Source organism: Lissotriton vulgaris, chromosome 4_1 (assembly GCF_964263255.1).
Source record: "Lissotriton vulgaris chromosome 4_1, aLisVul1.2, whole genome shotgun sequence".
Lineage (NCBI taxonomy): Eukaryota > Metazoa > Chordata > Amphibia > Caudata > Salamandridae > Lissotriton > Lissotriton vulgaris.
The window spans coordinates 2011918272-2011943065 of NC_141691.1; the positions used below are offsets into that span (position 1 = coordinate 2011918272).

The following is a 24794-nucleotide window of genomic DNA, read 5'->3' on the forward strand; positions in this document are numbered from 1 at the left end:
ATTTCGGCGCGTATAGTGTTTTTCCAATTCAAATAATGTATTGTTTTGCCGCTAGAAAAGATACAAAAAAATAACTGGAAGGTGATATATATATATATATATATACACATATAAATATATATGAATATCAGACTTTATAACGTGCAAAGCTTGGTGAAGGCATGCATTGTATATCCATGTTTGGTACTCAAATGCTTTGTAAAGGTCAACATATTTGTAATGACCCTTGTGGTGAAGTCTGATAGCCATGTGTAACATGTGGGGAGATGGATTTACATTGTTAACAGTTGGCGAGTGTGCCCAGTATTACCAGACTCAGATAAGAAAAACTGAAGTATAAGCAACTAAAAACACAAATGGCGGACGCGAGGAACTGTACCTCACATAAAGTTCCATTCTATTATGGCCCAGTGCACTTCTTTTCCGGTACCTGCCGTCATTCGGTGCCACTGCCCAGCAGAAATTGAATTAGTTAAAATGTGGAATGGTGTACCTGAAAATATAGTAGTCCACAAATTCTCTGTTATATTTAAAAAATAATTGTATTCTTCCACCAGAAGGTTCTGGTAGCAAGCCTGGCATTCTGAGTAAGATAACGACTAAGGTACCAAAAGTATCACAAGGGAGATACTATTTCCCATTATATTATTGGACAAGACAAATTAGTCTGTCTGATGGATCCTTCCCATGATATGGGGTTTATCTAAGTGTAACATTCATCCAATTTAACCTATGAATTTCTTGGATTGATTCTAAAATATCTCTGCACTGAGAGTATGAAGCATATGAATATTTTTAAGCCCTGACGAAGTTGAAAATCATTTAACAAAAGGCGTTGGCTGGATGTCCATGTGTATAGGCAAATAATTGCTATGACTATGAATCAAAGGAAGAAGAACATTATTTTTGAAATACAGCTGAGAATTTGTGGATTGCTATATTTCCGGGTGCACCATATCACTTTATTATCATATTAAAAAAAACACTGATGTCAAATTATACTAATGGGGCCGAGTAAGTCGAGTAGGGAAGGGGCTACGTCACATAGGTGACAACACAGCCTGGGATGTCTAAATGTTAACCAACTAAATGAGGCTTTCAGAGCTTGTTAATGTGAAATGGACATCTGCAGACAGGAGAAAGCATCTGTCATCTGTGCAGGTACATTACATTTGTGATGCCAAAAGAGGAATGCAGGGGGCTAAGGTCATGTACTAGATATCAGCTAACTCAGTTTACTTGTTTTCTAAGTATAGAGAACAGAAGATCATCGTCAGTAAAACAGTGTTCCTGAAATATTGTAACCCCTGGATAAGAACCAAATGACCTCCAGGCACTTTAGCTCAATGCTACAGCTGTGGGTACTGTGTCTCAAGCCCCTAAATTAAAACATTGGTCTTTATTGATGCTGATCATTGTTGTGAAAGAGGCAGACTCCTCTGTTGATATAGACTGATGAGTGGAAGACAGATCAATACCTGGTGAAGTGTCCAACCCTCTGGCATCTTGCGGATCTAAAAATAAGTTTATCATTGTAAGGAGTATTATCGCCATTCTCATTATCTGCATGAGGTTGGGGTTTTTTGGGTCAGACTAGCAGTACAGATGGATCATTTGCAAGGGCTTCTAAGTCGATACAACGATAGGCTCTGTTTTGGAGTTGAGACTCAGGGTTGCAACCATGGCCTCGGAAATCACAACAGAGCTAAAGTCAGCGAAGCCAGGCTCGGAGATGGGCCAGCTTCGAAGCAAAGTCCAGTGGCTCAGTCGACATCGGTGACTGATCTGCTTGCAGTAATCCAAATAATGGCCAGCTCTGATACTTAAGGACCAAATAAGCTCCAGGGGGATCCAGTGAGGTATCAAATATAATTTATTCAATGTTCAGTTTTAGTACCCTAACTGTTGAGGTGTCGTCAATGGCCCGGAAAAGTTGGCGCACATCGGAATAATTTGCGGAATCTATCTGAACGAGAAGAATGATTCTGTGGCCTGGAGGCAACTGAGATACTGATGAGTGGTGGGCTGATGGAAACCTGTTTCTTTGATTTTGTAGACTTACCTGAACTCCAAGACTTCAATGATTAACGTTTGCAAGAATGGAGCCGGGATTGAGTGCATGTTCAAACCTTCGACCAAGATTAGACCTTCTTCGACTTCTGCTAAAGTTCTGCATTGGCAAGCTTGGCTTCAAGGCCATAGATGGCCTTCTTGATTATCATCTGCGTCATATGACACAGAGTCATGCCGGGAACCGAGACAACAGTGTTGGGCATCGTAGGAGTCTGTTACAGACAACTGATGGTTTAAACTCTGTATTTTTTGGAGGGGACATGTCCTTGCACTATGGATAATTTTCAAGGGAAGAAATTTTGTCAGGTTGATAGGGTTTGATGGAGCACCTTATTCATGTCAGAATACACGGAAATAAAGGGAACTGATGTCAGTGTGTGAAGATAGTCACCCCAACCTCTCATTAGAGCTGGTACGTGTCTAACACAGCACCACACAATGTTACCTACTGTGGAGAAAAATAACTAGTTTCAAGAGTTTCTGGATCCATTATGGCACCTGATGGTACTCACAAGTTGAGGAACATGCAGTGAATTAAATGTTCACTATCACCGAAGAAAGCTAGCTATCAGAGGTTACAAGGGTTACTCTGCCGAACTGACCGGTCAAGAGACTACAAAGCTTGAATCATGTCAAGGACAAGAATATTGGAAAAACTGGCACAGTCAGTTTCATCTCAGATATTTGTGTCAGAAAACAGACTAAGAGGCCGCTGAGCTTTTATTGATCTCTGGTTGGTTTTGGAGTTGGCTGAGAGCCAGCACGGTTCTCTGGAAAACTAGCCATTACTGTTAAATTGCCAACAGGTGCGATGTTTGTCACACGGCCTGTACATAGTGTTGTTTTCAAGGCGAAGCAGTAAAAGGCAGCTTTATTTTATAGCCTTGGGACGAGGGTCTTTTGAATGACTGAAAAACCTCATAAATTTGCAGGGAGTTGACAATGATAGCAGGATTGTCATTAAGGATTTCAATTGATAGCTCATTTTGATTTGGGCAAGGAAACACTTTGTTACTGTACAGTTACTGACATTTAACCTCCAGTTGCCTGAACAGGATCAAGGTAAAAAATATGGGAGAAGCTGGCAGAGCGCAAATGGGTTTTTAGCAGCAAACCAGAGGACCTACCTCTAGCCAAAGGGTAGACAAGTTCAATTCCATACAGAATGCATACTCACACAACATTAAAGAACATAAGGTAGGTGTAAGTATCATAGGAAAGGCCTGCCGGTCTCATATTAGGACAATCTGTAGGCAAATAGATATGGTGCACATGATATACCAAACTGATATCAGAACAACATCAAGGCATATGAGAGGGACAAAAGTGGCCAGTTCCCCCCCAGGGGAACGTCATGACCCGTGCTAGCAGAATTCAACTTAACTTAGAATTTGGTGGCTTTTTGAGGCACTGTCTTGAATACTACAATCAAAAATATCAAGGCAATTAAGAGTCTGCCTGAATATATAGAGTAACTACACACCATGATACTAGTGTCCTAATGAGGGCGACCCCTTATGAGCACCAATGACCTACTGAGGGTCTATAATAGCACGTGAATCCTACACACATTATTACCCAATATAGGTTGCAGAGCATGGGCACCAATGTCTACATAGCACAGTACTATTGCCCTATGTTTGCATGGATGTGTTACTTAGATAGCACAAAGCTATGTGAAAGGCTGCCGAACTCTGCACAGGGTCAAAGGCTAAGATGGTGGTCAATGTATGATTGTAGGAGTATCTGTTTCTCATAGTGTTGCTATTGTGTTGAAAAGTTCTTTAGGTGTGTCTCCAGCGCTTTGCAAAATTAGAGCTGGGTCGAGGCAGTCCTGGTCGATACAGGAATGTAGTCTAGATCCTGGGTGCATACATGGAGAAGCTCTTTTGCCTTATTTTTTCACTTTTGCACTTCCTCATCTCCAGTCTGATGGTGTCCTGGCTGCAGGTATAATGAGAGCTACCAGCAATGGTGAGCTTGTCATCCAGGTTACCTAACAAGGGCATGTGCGGCACACTAGGAGGATATTACACCTACATAACAATTGGCATCAGTGTCCTACAGAAGAAATGTTTCTATAATATTGGCACCAGTCTTCTATGAAGGGAATCTCATGAACACACAACATGGTAACCAATGTTCTAATGATGTTATATCAAGACTACTAGGGCAATACCAGATTCCTTAACAAGTCATCAACTCCCTGAGGCTAAACTTTACCTACATAGACAATACAGGGCAGCAGGTCATTGGCAACATATTTAAACATCATGGACTCCATTTGATATACAATATCACAAGAACCAGATTCTACAAGATGACACACGGGGACTTCAATCTATCACCAAGACACCACATAACAAGAGTGCTTTTGAGACTTATCTGTATGTATGCAGAATGACACAACAAGATATATTAACGTGTGGAATTGGATCACCTTTCCACTGATCTCCCACTTATTGAGTCCCACTTCTCCTTCAATGCTCCCAGAAGCTCCTCCAGTCTTGGCCCATCCTCCGGCAGCTGAGCCTTCTCCCGGAGTGACCTCCCATTCCGCACCGTGGCTTCATACACGGGGCGCTTGGACCGCAGGATTTTCTGAAAAGACTAAGGGTAGAGATGATGTTAAAGAATTAGAACATGGATGAACACTGCACCGACTTGTATTAAGACAAAGATCTGATACGCATTGTTTGTGGTTACATACACAGTAAAGAATTGCATTTCTAAACAAAAGAACACATTGCAAATCAGATTAAAAAACCATTCTGCCTATCACTATCCTCCTACTGTAGATCCTTTCACATTATGGAGGGACCCTTAAAGGGAATAGGCACCCATTGCTCAGCCTGTTTTTATGTCTGCATTCCATTCGGGCAACAACGATCCCCACACTGGTGAGACCTACATGTGTTTTTAAATGTAAGCTGATGCAAGGAGCATGTCTCTTCCACTGAGAGGATCAAGCTTACCAGCTTCTATTATTGGCTGCTGTACGGTGAGCTTTGGTAGGTCCCAAAGCATGACCCTCTGAGCACCCAAAGCAGCTTTCTCATTCCACTTCATCCACTTCAACTACAATCAATAAGCATGATTGGGTAGTAGGTCCTGCACAATGAGTCACCATTTGGTGGGAGACTTCCTTAGTTTCTCTCCATGAGTGGAGTATCAGACCATAGGGTTTTTCGGCTGATTTCATTTAGTTACCCAATGGGATTTTTGAAAGAACATGCTTCAGTTCACACACCTACTCCGCGACCGTCTTGATGAAAAATCTTCACTCTTCTAGGCTGCTGAGTTGTGGAGTTTGTTCCTCTCTTAGTAAAGGTACAAGGCTTTGATTCAAGATACTTCCTAATTTCCAAATGGAGAGGAGTTATGCAGATTCTGAAACTCAGATTCTTAAACAAATGTCAGAAAAAGAGAAGCTGAAGATAGTGGCCCCTCTCCATATACTGCCGGCCATTCAGTTGCTTCACTGGTTGCTTCTCAGGACTCACTGGACCCTTACTTCCATATTCCTGTTTGACCTCAAAAGACGATGTGCCTCTGATCTGTGACCAGAGACATACATATACAGTTCCAAGTTCTTCCATTTAGGCTAACCCTTAGGGCATTTACAGTAGTGATAGATGTGGTGAAGAAATGTCTACACTGCTTAGCCACCCAAGTTTATACCTATCTCAATGGATAACTGCAAAAAGCAAGGTCTTTTTGGGAACCTGTGAGGAACTTGGAAGGCCTAACCAGACTTTTGCAACTGAGACTCTCCATCAATTAGGAGAAATTAAATATCTCTGATTCTCTCCAATAACAATAACAGCCCTAGACACTTGCCAGATGATAACAGTTTCCTCTTCTGTACGCCACAGACATGCCGTCTCCGTTTTCAACCTCTCCAAGTCAAACAGCCAAACCGGTACTGAGGTTGTTGGATCTTGTGGCATTTTTAGTCTTCTAGTTCCTCATGCTCTGCTTCACACACAGCAATTACAATGGGCAGGGAGTGGACACAGTTCTACAGACAATTAAAAGGCAATTTGTTTGTCAGTGACCTTGGACTACGCTAGTGAAATATTCCTCCTTGACCAGATGAGGTTGAAATCTGGACACCTTGCCCTTCAATGCACCCTGATCTCAAAAGGAAACCAGACTCCATACCAATATGCAACTGAGACCAATTCATTTAGCTCTCAACAACAAGTACAGGTTTTGATGGACAACACATGTCCAAAACACTACCTAAATAATAAATGAGTTGTAGGTTCCTTTTCTTTTTGTCAAGAAGCCAGAGCGCACCGGAATTGAGCCATAGACCGATGACCTCATCTACCAGCAGGTCATGCAAAAGGTGTGGAAGAAATTGGTGAAGGAAAATTTCCAGAGGATTCAGTCTCTTTTTTCTACCCAGAAAATTAAATGTTTCACTTCCGGTTATCAGCTTTTATGATGGAAGGGGCTGTAGTCACACTTAAAATTATTTTCCAAACTTCAGGTAATGACAAATGCCTGTACTCTGAGGAGCAAATCTTTTAGCTGAAGTGATTGAGAGTTGCAGTCAAGTACTCATCCTTGCAGCTTGAAAACAGTCGGGCATCTGGCCTGTATTGAATCAGAGTTTGCACAGACAAGTCCTATAACTCCAAGAACCAAACTTGATGTCTCTCACTTGGGTCACCAGGATCATCTTGTGCTGTTTCTTCTTGTTGCACACTACTCTGGTTAGCAGAGAAATTGGAGGGAAAGCGTACAGGAATGTTTCTGTCCAACCTATTGAGAAGGTGCCCCCTTCATATCACAGATAGAACAAATACACAATGGTTACTGGGTCAGACTTTGGAGAAATGTCTGCAAACATAGATGTGTTTGCACGTCTTGTGCCTACCCGACACAGATTGTGCCTGTGCCGTAAGGTCCACTGCATCTGCCCAGAGCCTTCTCTTCATGACAACAGTACCTTGATTGAATCCTTGGTCCTGCATTTGTGCTATTTAATAGTGGCTTCAGTTTAAGGATATCAGTCAGTTGGCGCTGTCCTGATGAGACTCGTGGATTAGCTCCCTATTGGGTCGAAACGTCGACATACCCACAGGGCTATCCAGTCTACAGTACTTAAAATACTGATACATTCATGTTGAAGTTGGGACTAACTGTGGATAACTTGTGTTATTCAGATATACATATATATATATGTAAATATGCTCTTTTTCACGAAGCACTTTCTGCACCCTATGCTGCCTGGACCGATTCTTCAACTTTGATGTCACAGCGCTGTGTATATAATATGGCACGTTGGCACTGTAGTTTGGGCCTATTGTTGCATTTATTGATAAATTATCACACCCATAACAGATCATGTACCAGTGGGGTGGAAGATCTTTGGAAAAAGTTTGACCCACAGGACCATTGTTTATGTGTTCTATAAGTTGACAGGGTATGGATATGTGGGTCTGTCCTTGTGTTGGTTGCATGCCTTTTTAATCACTGCCAAACCCATATGCTTGCAAACCCGAGACACTTCTTGTTTTGATCTGTTGCACACAAGTCCCATAGGGGAGTGTCACAATTTTGAAACACTTGTTGCCTATAGTCTAACTCCCACTCGTGAGAGTTAGAGTATTATATGCTTGGGCGATCTGCCACTTCGTTGGGCACTCTTTGGACACGCTCTGGTGACAATCCAACATTCTTGCCATTTGTGCATAGCTACTATGCTTCCTTTGACAACAGCAGCGATTTTGATTCCCCTTATTTGCAGATATAATACTTGGTGATAGTAGTCTCTGTTCGAACCATAGCAAGAGCATTCTGCACCACAGGAAGGAATTCTTTGGAGGCCAACCTAGCAACCCTGGCTTCCAGAATGTGGATGTGGCAGTATGACCCCTTTCTGAACCATAAGCCATTGATACCCCTATCCAGCATGGGTGCACCTTATCCTGACAGGAATAAGTCTGTAGTGAGAAACTTTTATGACTATCCTTTGAAGACATTTTCTTTCTTATCTACCATTGCACTGGGTGCTTCATTTGAGGGGTGATTTGCAGTTCATCATCTGTAATGGCAGAGTTTTTGGCTCTATTTAGCAGTGATATAGATCTTAGTCTTGCTCACATCTAGGATAGGTATTCTTAGCTTGTGTTGGCCCTTTTAAGCCCTTTCTTCCAGACCTAGAAGAGGATAGCTGCTTAATATGATGATAGATCCCTTATTCTTGACTCTAACCTGTCTATTGCCTATTGGCTTTGACATACTTGCTTATATTAGACACATTGGTATGGTTTATGTAGGTATTCTGGCAGAGCTAAGGGGCATTTCATCCCTTTCAGGCCTACAGGCCTAGAACTAGAGGGACTCCATCTTGATGGAGCTGAGAGGCTTTTCAGGGTAAAGGTAAAGTTTATAGTTAAAGCTGTTGTTCACTTGGAGAGAACCGGTCTGGGCCAGCCCTTATCGGTAGGCTGTATTATTCTCTGTGTCGAAGACACCACAAAAGGCTGGCCAGCTGGGTGTGTGTCCTTGATGCGAAGTGGTGCAGAGATCTGGTGGGCGGCAGGCTGATGGCTGGAACTTTCCATGAGGAAACAGCATTCTATATCAGTGAAGTGCAGAGGCGGAGTCAAGCAGTCGTGTTGGTCAGCGACCGCGCAGCGGGCGCGCCGGAAGCGCGCCGAAGTCGAGCCAAAGTCAAGCCCGTCTGCGCCCGTCCGCGGCCGGACGGGGCGCGGGGCCAGAAACCCTGGTCAATCACAGCCCCCGCCATTACGGTATGACAAACATACTCTGCTCAGTCTACGCCCTGCCCTTATGTCATCTTGTTTACACTCTATGGAGGCGCTATCAGTACACGATTGTTCAGTGTGTCATTTTACACCTAGCACCGGCTTTTCTGACACCCCCCATAAAAGTGTTTTAAAAGCTGCACTACTTAATTGTCGATCTCTAAGCAAACATAACATCCAAATTTATCACCTCCTTGAGGACGAAGCTCTTGAGATCCTATTTCTGACCGAAACCTGGCTTGGTGAGCACTCTGATCCCGATATCATCGAGGCGATGCCTCCAGGATACTCCCTCGCCAGGCTCGATAGCCAGGATGGTAGGGGAGGCGGAATAGCCATTGCCGTCAGAGCCCCCTTGGAATGCTCTTTATCGCCGGTGAATATTGATCACTGCGAAGCTGGATCTTTCACTATTATAGTGAGTCCTAAATATTCCCTATCTGGCATTCTTCTATACAGACCCCCGGGAAGACTGTTTGATTTTACGTGCAGCCTTATAGAGGCCACAGCCCATCTTGCTTTAAGGAAATCTAGACTTTTGGTGTTAGGTGATATGAATATACACTTTGATGATGCTGGGGACAAAGACGCCATCAGCATACAAGCAGAATTACTGTCTCTGCAGCTAGATCTTAAACATCAAAGCCCCACTCATAGACAGGGTCACCTGCTTGATCCAGTATTTAGCAACTGGAACGGAGTAAAAGTGCTTCCTCCTGTTCCTGTGCCTTGGTCTGACCATTTTGTGATTCCCTTACACATATTAGCAACTGAAACTGTAGTCAAGAATGAAAACCTGCAGACCTATCGCTGTCGCAAATGGAAAAATTTTAATCCTAATACGTTTGCTGACAAGCTTGAACTGGCTGGACCCCCCAAAGGCTCCGACTGTGAGACCGCCTATACTTGTCTAAAAAATACTATCCTCACTGCCCTTGATGAAACTGCTCCCATCCGAAGATCAGTGACCAACAAGAAATTGAGGAAACCTTCCCCATGGTTTACATCTGAACTTCAAGATGCCAAAACCGCCTGTAAAAAACTGGAACGAGATTGGCGTGTCAATTTCTGTCCCACTGCTAAAGACCACTATAAAAAAGAGCAAGCAAGATATTATAAATTGATCCGTTCCGCTAAAGCTCTACACTATAAGACCCGTATAGGTGAAGCAGAAAACTCCTCTAAGGAGCTTTTTAAAATTTTTAAGGAAATCTCCGTAGTCACCAACGAGAGCAATGCCCTTAATGACTCGGTGGCGAAATGCAATGATATTGCCAAATACTTTGCTAATAAAATCACTACCATCTATTCTAATTTCTCCACCGACATGCCATCAGGATCTGACTTTACTGAAGATCTGGAGCTCATCCATACTAAAAAATGCCTGACCAGTTTCTCTGTTCCTCACACTACTGCTCTTACCAGCATCTGTAGGAGCATAAAGTCTGGCTCTCCTCGGGACCCTGCCCCCCCCCAGGATACTTACAGCCAGTCTAGAGGTCCTTGAGTATCACTTCAGGCACATCCTCCAACTTTCTTTCTCTACGGCCACCCTCCCTATGGAATGGAAAAAAGCTATTGTGCTGCCGATAAAGAAAAAACCCAACATCAGTCAGGACACTCTGGAAAACCTTCGGCCCATCTCGCTGCTACCTTACTTAGCGAAGGTGGCTGAGAAAATAGCTAATAACCAACTTATGGCCCATCTAGAATCAAATGGTGCTTTTCACAGCTCCCAATCAGGATTCAGGGCAGGTTATTCTACCGAAACCGCCCTACTGAGAGCGACAGAAACCCTACGGGCAGGTGTAGATGCAGGACAGACCATGGCACTTATAATGCTGGACCTGAGTGCGGCGTTCGACACTGTAGCACACTCCATCTTGCTACAGTGTCTGAACAAAGCCGGGGTCACCCAGGAAGCATTGGGCTGGCTAAAGGCTTTTCTCACCAACCGCTGCTTTCAGGTTCAGAGAGGTGCTTTTCTCTCTGACAGCATTGCCTTGGAACAGGGGGTGCCTCAGGGATCTGCCCTGAGCCCCACCCTGTTCAACCTGTATATGGCCCCTCTGGCTGAAGTGGTTCAATCGTTCGGCATTGAATTAGTCTCATATGCCGACGATACCCAACTTCTCATCTCTCTATCCCAAGCCCCCTCTGTCTCTCCAGACAACTTTAAATCCTGCATGCAAGCTCTGGCAGGTTGGATGACCCAACACTGCCTGAAGCTTAATGGCTCAAAAACAGAGGTTCTTGTTATGGGAGGTAGGGATTCGAGCTGGACCAAGGAGTGGTGGCCTTCATGTCTGGGGCCGCTACCCACCCCCTGTGAAGCAGCCAAAAATCTGGGGATTTGGGTTGACCCTAAACTCTCCTACGACTGCCACGTGAACAGGGTGGTCGGTAAATGCTATGGGGTCTTAAAGACCCTTAACCGTACCCTGGATCTCCTCCCTCTTGAAGCAAGGCGCACTATGACACAGGCGCTCGTGACTTCTAGAATAGACTATGGGAATGTGCTTCTGCTCGGAACATCGCAAAATAACATCAGGAGACTTCAAGTCCTGCAGAACACAGCAGCACGTCTAGTCCTTAGACTTCCCAAGAGAGCTCCATCCAAACCTGCTCTAGATACCCTCCACTGGCTACCCATAAAAAAGAGAATTCTCTTCAAAGCATTACTAATGTGCCATAGGATCATCTCCCAAAAAGCTCCTTCCTATATGAATGACTTAGCCACTCCCTATGAGCCCAATAGAACTCTTCGCTCCAGGGGAACTGGCTTGCTCACAGTACCTCGTATTAGGAAGGCCAGAATGGGTGGCCGCTCTTTTCGGGTTATGGCCGCCAGGGAATGGAATGCTCTCCCTATGGAGATCAGACTAGCGGACTCAGAGACTGCCTTCAGGAAAAGCTTAAAAACTCACCTGTTTTCCCTGTAACTCCCTACTATGCACCTGACTTCTTTCCACAGCGCGGGGACACGCCGTGATGGCGTCACCAGGCGCTTTATAAACTCCTTTGTTGTTGTTGTTGTGTGTTGAGGTGGAGGAGTGGTAAGCAGTCGAGTGGAGTTGGCAGAGAGAGAGGGTTCAAGCTGGAGAGAGCTGAGTTGAATAGTGAGCTGGAACTGAAGGAAGCAGTCAGAAGCAGTTACTTATCAGGAGGAGGTGTGAATAGCTGGAGTCTGAAGTAATGCCTTTTAGAAGAGACGGAGGAGAGATCGTGGACTAACCTGTGGGAGCAGCTGGAGTTATTTGGACATTGGCGCAGAGACAGAGTGAACAAGCTAGTGGAATGAAAAGCATTAGAGCGGCAGGAACCATTAGATTGAAGCTGGAAGGTGGAGACAGTTCGTGGGGGAGAGGAGTCCAGTGCAAAGTGATCAGCGCAGAGGTGTATCCAAGAGTGCAGGAGAGAGAGAGAGAGTCCGGGATGAGCCAAGGCACAGACGAGAGAGGAACCCAGATGACAGCTAGAACAAGACTTCACACTAATCAGGTGATATTGATTCCAGCACATTAGTTTACTTTACACTTGCATCTTAATCTTGTCTTTATTCCCTAGGCTATTGTATGTTTAATCCTTTTTCTTTCAGCGGTGTGTTAAAGTTACTGCTAGTTATAGAGACCCCATAGTTTTGTATATGTGTACTTTATTACTGTAACAATAAACAACCCCCAGTTTGTAGCAAACTGAAGGTGCCTTGTATTCTTGTTCAATCCAGGTAAATGTATCTCCTAGGTGATTATTAGTTATATGAATGGATGAGTAATCCCAATCAGGTAAGTGGTGATCACATAAATAAGGAGCGAGTGGACCTATGATGCCAAGAATAAGAGGTACATTATATTAATTGGCTAACTCCTAATATTGTAGTAGCAAGCCCTTAGTGAATAGGGAGAGAGAGACTTCCCAACATATAACTGAAGGTGTTCATAGGAATGTGGTCGTCGTTGATATACGGCGTTAGTGAGAGCGCTGGGGTGGATGACCAGCGTGGATACCCACAGGATTGTGGCTTGTGTAAGTGAGAGCGCCAGGGGGGATACTGGCGTGTAGGTTTGCCGGATTGTAAACCGTTTGGAAAAGAGAGCATTGGGTTCTGCAGGCCCATGTGTAGACGCACCGGATTGTGTGTCATATCTGCCCTGGGGTAGATCAGTCTGGGTCGGAGTGGCCGCGAGACTAACTGATGTGAATAAGATATCCTTAGTAATCAGTGAGTATTCTTAGTATCCCTATAGATTTAGTGGTGTTTCTAATAATATGAGCTTGTATATTGCGAGTTCCCCATCCTCAGGTAGGTACCCAGGTGCCTGGATAGATGGTCCTGAGGAGGGAGGTGGTTACGTTCTGGCTGGGTTGGAGGGGCCCCTAGGGGCTGATCCCATCTAATCAGAAAACCCGACCATTACATCTGGCGTCTACGAACAGTTTACGAAGCCTGTGTGCCTGGCCATGTGCCTAGATTGTTTCCCATGTGTTGTGGAGGAAGTGCCCTGAGCGCCAGACATTACATCTGGCGTCTACGAACAGTTTACGAAGCCTGTGTGCCTGGCCATGTGCTTAGAGAGTATCCCATGTGTTGTGAGGGAGTGCCCTGAACGCCAGTTCCATCTGTCGTAGTTTGGCAGTTTATGTAGCCTGTGTGACCTATGGGCTTGAACAGTTGCAGCGTGAGGAGATTGCATTACATCATGGCATTTGGTTTATTCAGGGTGGAAGGAATGGTTTTCATCTTGGTGTTTAAACTGTCAGGGTTGAAGGATGGCATTACATGAGGAAGCCAGTTACATCTTTGTGGTGGTCCACTTGTATAAATGTGTGTAAAAAATGTTTTTAAATTGCCCATTAAATTGCTTGCTGCATCTGCTTATGCTGTGCAATGTGAAATGTGTTCATTGTTATATGATTTGTGGAGTTTTTTGCATATAGCTCCTTGTAAATATGGCTTGTGAATAGCGCCATGTTAATGTGGCTTGTGAGGTGCATGTTCTTATGTTGATTTGCTGTGTTCCTTGTGCATTGCGCCTTGGATATGTTGTTTGTGAAGAGCTTGTCTTGTAAATATGGCTTGTGAATAGCGCCATGTGGTCATGACTTGGATAGAGCATGTTATTGTTGCGTTAGGTAGGAGAGGGCTGGTTCTCTTTCAAATGCTTGGAGAAATTGTTTTGTGTTATCTGTAAACGTGGAGAGATGAGTTCATGATTTTCCCATGTATCTGCAGTTATTGGGAATTGATTGTGCTTGAGCTGCCAAAGGGTTAATATCTTGAATTGTGATGGCAGTCTTTATTTTTAACATATGGTTTGATTTTGACTTTTGTTGATTCCTGGGTCTGCCTACGTGATTTGTCAGCTTCTTGACGGAGAGGTAACATCTTGTGCTTTGCGAAGGGCTCTGTTCATTTCACATTCTTTTTGAAATGCGTCTACGAATTTGTGTGGGTTTGCCTTGGAACTGATGACTTCATGTGTCTGACTCTTAGGGGTCGGTCGGTTATAAATCAACCAGTCGGATTGAGATAAGGGTTTGCACGGAGAGAGCTGTGTTCTTTTAAATGTGCTTCTTAATATGCATCCACAGACGTGTGGAGAATTATTTTTGAATGCATGATTTAAAATCTGTGAAATGTTAAAAAGATGGCCCAGTTAGAGTGCACGCTACAGGGCTGTTTTCATTAATTATTTCTTTGAGGGTTTTCCATCTAGAAAGGAATGTGCTGGCCGATGTTTTGCAATGATCACAGGTTGAGAATAATCAATCTTGCCCGACAGTGCATGGTAACATGTGCTTTTAATTAGTGAAAGGCAACCGTGTGCTTTTGAAATAAATGTGTTCTCATTATTATTTTCCCAAATGCAAACTGAACCTTTTTTTTTTTTTTCAAATATGAATGTATGCAGTTAAACCGGCATCTATAAGTTGACTCACTCAGTTAGAAATTAAATGGCTGTTTGATAATATATGAATGTGGCCCTTTTATTAGGTTGAATTGAAATGTTTGCGCTATAAATTATGCTGTAATGCATAATTACAAGTTGCCCCTGGTTGAACAAAATACAATGGTGAAATGTGTCTGCATTTTATGTTTTAAAATTATTTCTCTTTCAACAGCTGACAATATATATTTTTAATACCTTGCACGATAAACATGCTGCCTGATAGATATATGTGCAGAGAATTATTAAACCCAATAGTGCATGATAATTCATTTTTTTAAATGCAGACTGTATAATCTTGTGTGCAGAAGTAAGTTGCCCCTTTCTAAATAAGTGCCCATGTTTCAATTATCTTGCCTTTTAGCTGCATTAGTTAGACAAAAGTCTTTTTAGAAAGTGGAGCTTTTAAGTAGCAGTACATTGTAACAGAATTGTTTTTTTTAAAATGCTAGCTTTCGTTAGTTAGAGAAATCAGGCCTGGGAACAAGCTTACAAGGAATTTGTTTGTCGACCTTGGCAGACCAGCTGGTTTGTGAAGACAGGTTTTTTCCTCTGCGGGCTCCGAACACGCCTGTCCTGTTTTGATTGGCCATAATCCAATTTTGTTCCGCGGACGGAATGTTTATGTAAGGAGGGGTGAACTCGCTCTTCCTGGCTGTCGGCACAGACAGCTTCATTGCCTACTGATAAGGGATTCTTGCAGACTCTTGGCCCTTGGAGTTAGTTAGATACAGTAGGCCTGGGCGGGCTTCCCTGATCAGGGAATGGGAGGCTTGCAGCGCCCTGCTCCTGCTGTGAGATCATCACTTGGCAGTGATTCAAATTACTTCACACTGTAGCCTGGCTCCTGCGTATTCTGAAGGGAGGGGCTGTCTCACAGAGGATTAGGGTATGATTGGATCCTTTTGGATGTACTTAAAAATTAGATTTTGCTAATGTTTTTAATTAATTAGGATATTTTCTTTTCAATAATGAAAGGCACCCGGGGTGCTTTTTAAATAGAAAATTTTATCATGCAAGATTAATGATACTTGTTTTCTTGTCCTAGGATTGCTGGGTTGTGGTGTTGGTGTGTGGGTCGCCCCCCCCCCCCCCACTTCCTTTCTTATTTTAGTTTTTTACTTTCATGTTTTTATGTTAGTTTGTTATTTTTGGAAGATGGATCCAGACCAGACCAGACCGGATTAGTGGTGGATGGCCGCATCGGAGGAAGTGTCCGGATACCAAAGATGCCGGGTGGTGACCTACACTGATGTCCCAAAATTGACATTAGACTTTTTTTTTTTTTGATAAAAAAATACTAAGACACTTTTTTTTTTAATTTGTGATTTCCTGCAAAAGGGTTTTCTTATATAATTCCTTGGCCTGCATTATTCCCATGTTTTTCTTTGCGATCACTATGAACAGGCCTCACTTTAAAAAAAAAAAATAATAATATGTCATCATGGTAAAACATTATGAAGAGAAAAAGAAAAAAAAAGAATGGTGGTGCACACATGTGCTCCACAGTGTGAAGAAATTAGGTGCTAACTGTTTTATGATATTGTGCTTTTACATATACACTGCATTTATATATATACTTCAATGCTTATTGCTACACCAGCTATCTTTTAGAAATGGGGTTGTTTTTATTTTACTGTTATTACAATTTCACCTTAATTGATCAAAGGGTGGTTACCCTAGACTTTAGGTTGTCCTGGGAGGTGTGTCTTTTAGTATGATTATGTATTAATGTTTGCCCAGACCTTGAGAACCGTTGGTCATGTTTACTTCTCAGATTTCACCAAAATGTTTCCTTAAATTGACCATAGTAGGTAGGCCTCATTTAGGCCCATTGGTATTTTCATTCCACAAACAAGCCCCTACACCATTAGATTTCATGAGTCATCATTAGCTTAAGTTGACCATAGTAGGTACGCCTCATTTAGGCCCTTTGTTGTTTTTTTTTTTCATTAGAAGTTGAAACACATTTAGTTCTTAAGTTGTCCGAAGTAGGTAGGCCCCATTTAGGCCCCTTGCTGTTTTCATTCAACACATAAGTCCCTACGTCACTAGATTTCACCAGTTATCACTAGAAGTTGAGGCACATTTAGTTTGAGGATGCTTTGGTTAGGTTCTGTTGTTATCAGATCCAATCTTAGATATGTTTCAGCATTCAAGTCAAGGGTGCTTTGATTTGTTTTCAGTTGGTTGTTAGATTTGTATTTCCTACATTGAGTTTCAGGTGGAATTTCCTTAAGTTGTCATTCTTTTTAGAGAGGTTTTTAGTTTTTGATTTGTTGATAGATTGTGTTGATGTTTGTTTATATGGATGTTGTTGTTCGCAAGATAAGGATCTAAGGGTGGAATGTAATGGCAGAGTTTTTGGCTCTATTTAGCAGAGTTATAGATCTTAGTCTTGCTCACATCTAGGATAGGTATTCTTAGCTTGTGTTGGCCCTTTTAAGCCCTTTCTTCCAGACCTAGAAGAGGATAGCTGCTTAATATGATGATAGATCCCTTATTCTTGACTCTAACCTGTCTATTGCCTATTGGCTTTGACATACTTGCTTATATTAGACACATTGGTATGGTTTATGTAGGTATTCTGGCAGAGCTAAGGGGGATTTCATCCCTTTCAGGCCTACAGGCCTAGAACTAGAGGGACTCCATCTTGATGGAGCTGAGAGGCTTTTCAGGGTAAAGGTAAAGTTTATAGTTAAAGCTGTTGTTCACTTGGAGAGAACCGGTCTGGGCCAGCCCTTATCGGTAGGCTGTATTATTCTCTGTGTCGAAGACACCACAAAAGGCTGGCCAGCTGCGTGTGTGTCCTTGATGCGAAGTGGTGCAGAGATCTGGTGGGCGGCAGGCTGATGGCTGGAACTTTCCATGAGGAAACAGCATTCTATATCAGTGAAGTGCAGAGGCGGAGTCAAGCAGTCGTGTTGAGGTGGAGGAGTGGTAAGCAGTCGAGTGGAGTTGGCAGAGAGAGAGGGTTCAAGCTGGAGAGAGCTGAGTTGAATAGTGAGCTGGAACTGAAGGAAGCAGTCAGAAGCAGTTACTTATCAGGAGGAGGTGTGAATAGCTGGAGTCTGAAGTAATGCCTTTTAGAAGAGACGGAGGAGAGATCGTGGACTAACCTGTGGGAGCAGCTGGAGTTATTTGGACATTGGCGCAGAGACAGAGTGAACAAGCTAGTGGAATGAAAAGCATTAGAGCGGCAGGAACCATTAGATTGAAGCTGGAAGGTGGAGACAGTTCGTGGGGGAGAGGAGTCCAGTGCAAAGTGATCAGCGCAGAGGTGTATCCAAGAGTGCAGGAGAGAGAGAGAGTCCGGGATGAGCCAAGGCACAGACGAGAGAGGAACCCAGATGACAGCTAGAACAAGACTTCACACTAATCAGGTGATATTGATTCCAGCACATTAGTTTACTTTACACTTGCATCTTAATCTTGTCTTTATTCCCTAGGCTATTGTATGTTTAATCCTTTTTCTTTCAGCGGTGTGTTAAAGTTACTGCTAGTTATAGAGACCCCATAGTTTTGTATATGTGTACTTTATTATTGTAACAATAAACAACCCCCAGTTTGTAGCAAACTGAAGGTGCCTTGTATTCTTGTTCAATCCAGGTAAATGTATCTCCTAGGTGATTATTAGTTATATGAATGGATGAGTAATCCCAATCAGGTAAGTGGTGATCACATAAATAGGGAGCGAGTGGACCTATGATGCCAAGAATAAGAGGTACATTATATTAATTTGCTAACTCCTAATATTGTAGTAGCAAGCCCTTAGTGAATAGGGAGAGAGAGACTTCCCAACATATAACTGAAGGTGTTCATAGGAATGTGGTCGTCGTTGATATACGGCGTTAGTGAGAGCGCTGGGGTGGATGACCAGCGTGGATACCCACAGGATTGTGGCTTGTGTAAGTGAGAGCGCCAGGGGGGATACTGGCGTGTAGGTTTGCCGGATTGTAAACCGTTTGGAAAAGAGAGCATTGGGTTCTGCAGGCCCATGTGTAGACGCACCGGATTGTGTGTCATATCTGCCCTGGGGTAGATCAGTCTGGGTCGGAGTGGCCGCGAGACTAACTGATGTGAATAAGATATCCTTAGTAATCAGTGAGTATTCTTAGTATCCCTATAGATTTAGTGGTGTTTCTAATAATATGAGCTTGTATATTGCGAGTTCCCCATCCTCAGGTAGGTACCCAGGTGCCTGGATAGATGGTCCTGAGGAGGGAGGTGGTTACGTTCTGGCTGGGTTGGAGGGGCCCCTAGGGGCTGATCCCATCTAATCAGAAAACCCGACCATTATATCATCACAACCTCTTATTTTGATTTTCTGCCATTGAATGTTCAACAGCTTCTGAGCTATTCTCATTCTTAGATGTCACAAAGGAACAAGCAGAATACATGACAACAGAGCCTGATTCAGACTCTGGAAGATGGACACAGCTTGTCAGGATGTTAAAGGACTTAATGACCACCACCTTGATGGATGGTAGTCTGTTGCATTTACAGATGACTGCCAGTCTAGTGGTTATCTCTGTATGTTGAAAGAAACCACCATCACAGTGGGTCCCTTCACATTACAGTTTTGTTGATGGCCGCCATCACTTTTGAAAGACATCCATCAAACCTTACATTTTTGTTTTTCAAAAATGGGAGATTTTTATTGAAAATAAAACGAATTACCTCTCATACATTTGGAGTTTTCTTGTAGGGTAAAGGCATCTTTTTTCTGCCCCTGACCACCATGAATTTTCTGGCAGTACCGGATGGAAAAAAAACATTAGACATTTGACTTTAAATAGAGTAGGTGGTATTATGCTCTACTCCGACTACCCATACACCATCAGGCCAGTAGCTTTCCATTGACACAGTCAATAGGGGTTCCGCTAAGTGAAAGTGGAGTCCACTCATCTCTAAATGAGGTGCATGGACTATTAGTTCGACAGACTGATTCAGGTTTACAGCAAAGCACCCTGCTCACCAGACTCTACATCATACCCAGCACTGTCTTCATCACTCTTACAAGAACACGGCTTTGATGTTTGAAAGGATGTTTGAAAAATGTTCCATTGTTCCCTCTATCGTGGTATGGAAAGACCATTGTTTGTGTGAATCCCTGCACTGAAGAACAGCATTTGTGCTTGGGATAAGAAAGGGATTTTCATGCGGATATTCAGGCCCAAGTTTATAATGTTGACATTGTCCTTTCTGTCATCTTCTCACATCCCAATGTGTTTTCATTCTACTGATCCAAATAATTTTACAAGTTACTTACCTTCGGTAACGCCATATCTGGTAAAGACTATCTAGCCAAAGACTCCTCACCTTAGAATATTCCCAAGGCATCAGACTGGATCTGGATAGTTTTGAGCAATCCACTTGCGCATTGGTAAGTGACGTCATTCAGGTCTGCATTGTATTGTGGGTCATCCACACCAGAACTGATGTATTTGGTTCCTATAATCGCCACCCAGCATGCTGACGTCATTCTTGCCTGCTATTCCGCATCACAAGCATTGCCAAGCTGAGGAGGAATGACTAGTGTGCCAAACGTAGGCACTGAAGGATCTCTTTTATATGGTAAGGCAGGTCACTGAACAGGGCAGATGAGAGGGTTGGGAAGGAATCTGCAGTTAGACGGAGTCTCTAACGGATAAGGCAGTACTGACGGTAAGTGACTTGTTCATCTCATAGAGACTTCTAACCATGGATTCCCTATTTTAGAATAGGTGCCAAAGCAACCTGTCCCCGGAGTTGGGTCTGCAAACTGTTTCAACAAAAAGTCCTGCACAACGAATGGACAAGATGCCCATCTCGCCAGACCAGACTGTCTAGGCAGTAGTGTTTTGAAAACATGTGCAGTGATGCCAAAGTAGCTGCCTGACAGATGTCCAGAACTGAGACTCCTCCAGCCAACGCAGTTGTTGCAGCTTTAGCTCTGGTGAAATTAGCTCTTAAGCCCTTAGCGGGCTGTTTCTTGGCCATTGCATGGAAGAGCTTATTACAGAGGATGATTCATCCAAAGATAATTCTTTTCTGAACTGCCTTTTACTTCTTTGCCCCACAAATGCAACAAAGAGTTGAATGTCCACCCGGAATTATTTGGTGCAATCAATCAATGTAGAACGACAACACTCTTTGTCCATCGCCTCTAAACTGTTGGATTTTGGAGATGAGCTCCCCATCCCTCAAGGGAAGCATCTGTCACTAATTGAAATGGAAGTTCTTTTTGAAAGGGTGTCCGTCCAAGCAATTGGTTTCTTCTGCACTACCATGCAAGTAATTATTCAGCCGCTATAATCAGAATTAACTGGTCTTCCCAATAGTTTACTCAAACACCACTAGTCATCCATTGTTGGAGACTGCTTCTCTGAGGGGTTATGAGAATATGACCTCTCCACTCTTACCTTTTTCTTCTGTTCTTCCTCTGTTCTCATGTCTTCCAAGATACCCTCTCACGCCTTATGCCCTCTCGGTCTATCAAGGTCCTTTTGGACATTTTTACATGTCACAGTTCATTTGCCTAGTGAATGTAACACTAAGAAGACCTTTTTGGGGTCTGAGACAGCCTTTTTTCTGCAATATGATGGGCACTTCTTAAAAAAAGAAATGTCATTTTTTATTGCGAAAATCTGTTAAGAAACAGCAAAATATTGTGCCACTCGACAGAAAAGATTTAAAGACATACAATGTAAGATTTTTGTTGATTTTTAAGTCAAAATAGAGATGACAGGCTTTTTTATTGGATAATGAGAAAAGCAAACCTATCAGGCTGCACTTTCGTTTTCTTCTTGTCATACATTTTCACCCTTCTGCACATTAAAAGCTTCAATATGGTCTTGAAACTGATATTCAGATTCATCACTGTCTCCCAGAAAATGAAATTGAGCCTCTGATAGGCTCTTACTGACTTTCATAGGGTGTGGCTCATCATGAAGATAGATGGATGTTAACACCTGTGTGAATTTTAAATGAACAATAAATATAAAAAGTGCTCTTTGATCCAACCAGCAGGGTGAAATTGCTCTAGTGTTCAGGCATATCAATGAAGCTTCTACGATGCAGACACCAAACCACAATTCAGTTTGTTGTCTTCTGCATTAAATTAATGGTGATCATAACACAGACTCATATCTGAAGGCCATCCAAATTGTGATAAAATTATATGGATATGGATATTTGATGCAAAACGAAGGTTAGATGATAATAATGGTTTTGAGTTGACTGAATGAGTATACTTAATGCTAGTTAAGTCCTGTCTAGAGATAAACTGACTCACTGTTTCACTTCACTTGCTAAGGTAAAGTAGGAGAATGACCTTCCTACTACCCTTGCTAAGGTGGGTGCATGGCTGACTCACTTTATGATCACGCCGCCCAACAACATACCATAGTGGTGATTACCTACACCACCGGTTGCTAAAATTGGTTCAGGGTTTCGGGCCAACACTGGAACAATCCAGACCCCCCAGAAACGACAGAGCTCACTCTCCTTTGATTATGGATGACTCACCTTATGGTCTGCCAGCTGCCGTTTGATGTCCTCCTGGCTAGTTCCTATATCGGTGTGAGCCTCCAGAGTCTGATCTACCTCTTCCATCCAGTCCAGGAGGATGCGCCGAGATTCACTGAACTGAGGAGACACAGGATACAACATTAGATCCGACTCCATGGGAAATTCAATATCTGGGCTGCGCCTTTTGGCGGACAGAATCTAAACTACAAGAACCCATTTGAAGTCACCCACTGCTTGAACAGCTCTGTACAGTTGCTCTACCGCTAATATGCAACACTAGTAACCCCGGGACATTTGAATTTTAATCGCAAATGCTAGAACTAGTAACAAATGCAATGAGGTTTTTCACAGAATAAGAACCTATTTCAAGATTTAGAGGGTTGTCATCTTAACTACAGATTGGTTATTTGTGTCATTATGATGCAAACTCGAGATCACCTGCAACAGTTAACCATACATTTCCTAGCTCAGATTGCCTCCATTCAGCGTATACCTGCTTGGCACGTTTGCGTGATTCTTCAAGCGCCCTTGTGCGGTCCCTGGTGCGATGCTGGACCTTCACCAGGCGCTCCTGTGCAGTCAGCACCAGATTTTGGATGACTGCACAGTCCTGTTTGCGGCTGAAGTCCTTTAGTCGGCAGGCCACGGATTCAAGGCCGGAAAGCTTCTCGCTGTAAACTGCTACCTCTTTCACCAAAACCTGAATTGGGGGGAAAGTTCAAATTATAGGAAATTATAGGGCAAACAGCTTTATGACATCCAACAAAGATTTAAGTGATTGAGGTGCTGCAGGTATGCAATGTTACACCCAGCAACAGCATACTTCAAACAGGGCATTGGCACTCAGTGTGGGCTTGGGTTGGAGTGTTGTGTGTTTGCTTACTCAGGTTTTAAAATACTATTCAGTGATATGGTTGGATGTAGTTATCTGGATGATAAACTGCCATGCTGTGATTTATACTGACCTGAGTACTACTTTGAGGCAGTGACGTGGGTGCCCCACTATGATCCTCTGCAGGTATAAATTACTCACAGAATATGTGTGGTTTAGGATCAATATTATAAAAAAGACCATGAAGCTAGCTGCTGTGCTCTGAGAGGAGTTGTGTTCCCATGCTGTATAATTACTCATGCATCCTTTTGCTACAAGTACACTTAAAGTACCACTTCACACACCCGCAACTGGCACAAAGTGAGCCATGGATTATCCTGCCCACAGAGCTCTTAAAGTGCACACTAAGGAGGGGGAGGAGCAGAAAGATGGAAGGAGAAAGGAAGAGGCCATAGGACAACTACACAATAAACTGAATAGAATGAATATAACAAGTGCTGTCACAAATGATACACTGTAAATTTTACAGGATAGAATATTGCGAATTGTTATAGTAGTTTGCTTATGTGCTAGAACTTAAGTTTGTTATAGTACACGTTTTTGACTGTATTTTGCCAATTAGTGGTCTTCGTGTTTCATGTTGTGTAGCTGTACTGTGTGTAGATGTTGTGTAGCTGTACTGTATTTCCAGCCAGTCGTTAACCTGCATCCATGGGACTTTGTTAATGTTCTGCAATGCAATGCTGTGTTTGAGGAAGTGCTTTACTGAGGTGTCCGTGAGCTACAAGTGCACATTCTTGGGTATGTAGTGGTGATGAGATCCTCTGAATGTACTGCTTAAATTGTGTATTTGCTGTGTGGTGATGTTCGTGGTGATGATGGTACATTGCGGTTACACAATGATGCACCAGTTAAGCTTCAAGGTAGCCATTGCTTATAGTGGAGTTGGACTTCCTGAACGAGTGTATAAGTTGTGGTGTTGCCTATGATGTAGTGTTGCTATGTTAAGGACCTTATTAGCTCTAGCGTTCAAAGTTATTCTTTAAGATTAATACCACAAAGTTGTGCTGTGGTGCTCTGAAGTATTTGGTTATGTTGTGTTACCTTATTGGCTATTGCACTATGATGGTGCTATCTATATTGAGTGCTGTCACGTTTATAGGGTGTGTGGTACGTTATGATATTGCACAGCTTTTCTGTGAAGTTTGTAGCTGATGGCACATTCCTATCTCTGGAGAGAATTGATTGTCTTATATTATTGAGTATATTTGTAGCTTGATGTACTTCCAGGGTGTTGGTTAAGGTTAAGTGTGGATATGCTTTGAGGCTATTTGTCATGTCAGTTTGTTAATACAGTATATAGCTGCTAGCTATTTTTATTAATTTGTTATCTAGTTTTTGGTTATAGTAGGGCTCTGTTTCTAGCAGGTTGTTGTAAGTGGTGGTGTGCTGATACACTCCAAGGTTCTAAGGGTGTGATACTTCTGTGCTTGGAGGTATTGGTTATGGTTGTGCATTGAGGGTGTTAGTTGCTAAACCATGCTAATAAGTTGCTTTTATTGGAAAGGAGAGCACTATCGACTGAGAGGCCTTTGGTGTTGTTGCACATTACATCACCTCGCGCTGAACTGCTGCACCTACACT

The 24794-nt window shown here is 42.9% G+C and overlaps 1 protein-coding gene across 2 annotated transcripts in view; it reads right to left on the minus strand.

Annotated features, from left to right (window-relative positions):
• LOC147724873 (microtubule-actin cross-linking factor 1, isoforms 6/7-like) overlaps positions 1-24794 on the minus strand; it is a 540420-nt gene that overhangs the window by 122327 nt on the left and 393299 nt on the right. For both annotated transcript variants that reach the window (XM_086966403.1, XM_086966402.1), the window contains exons 24-26: positions 22812-23018; positions 22316-22435; positions 4514-4683 (exon numbers count right to left, since the gene is read on the minus strand). In XM_086966403.1, coding sequence (XP_086822529.1) covers positions 4514-4683; positions 22316-22435; positions 22812-23018 — 497 coding nt within the window. The remainder of the gene's footprint in view (positions 1-4513; positions 4684-22315; positions 22436-22811; positions 23019-24794) is intronic.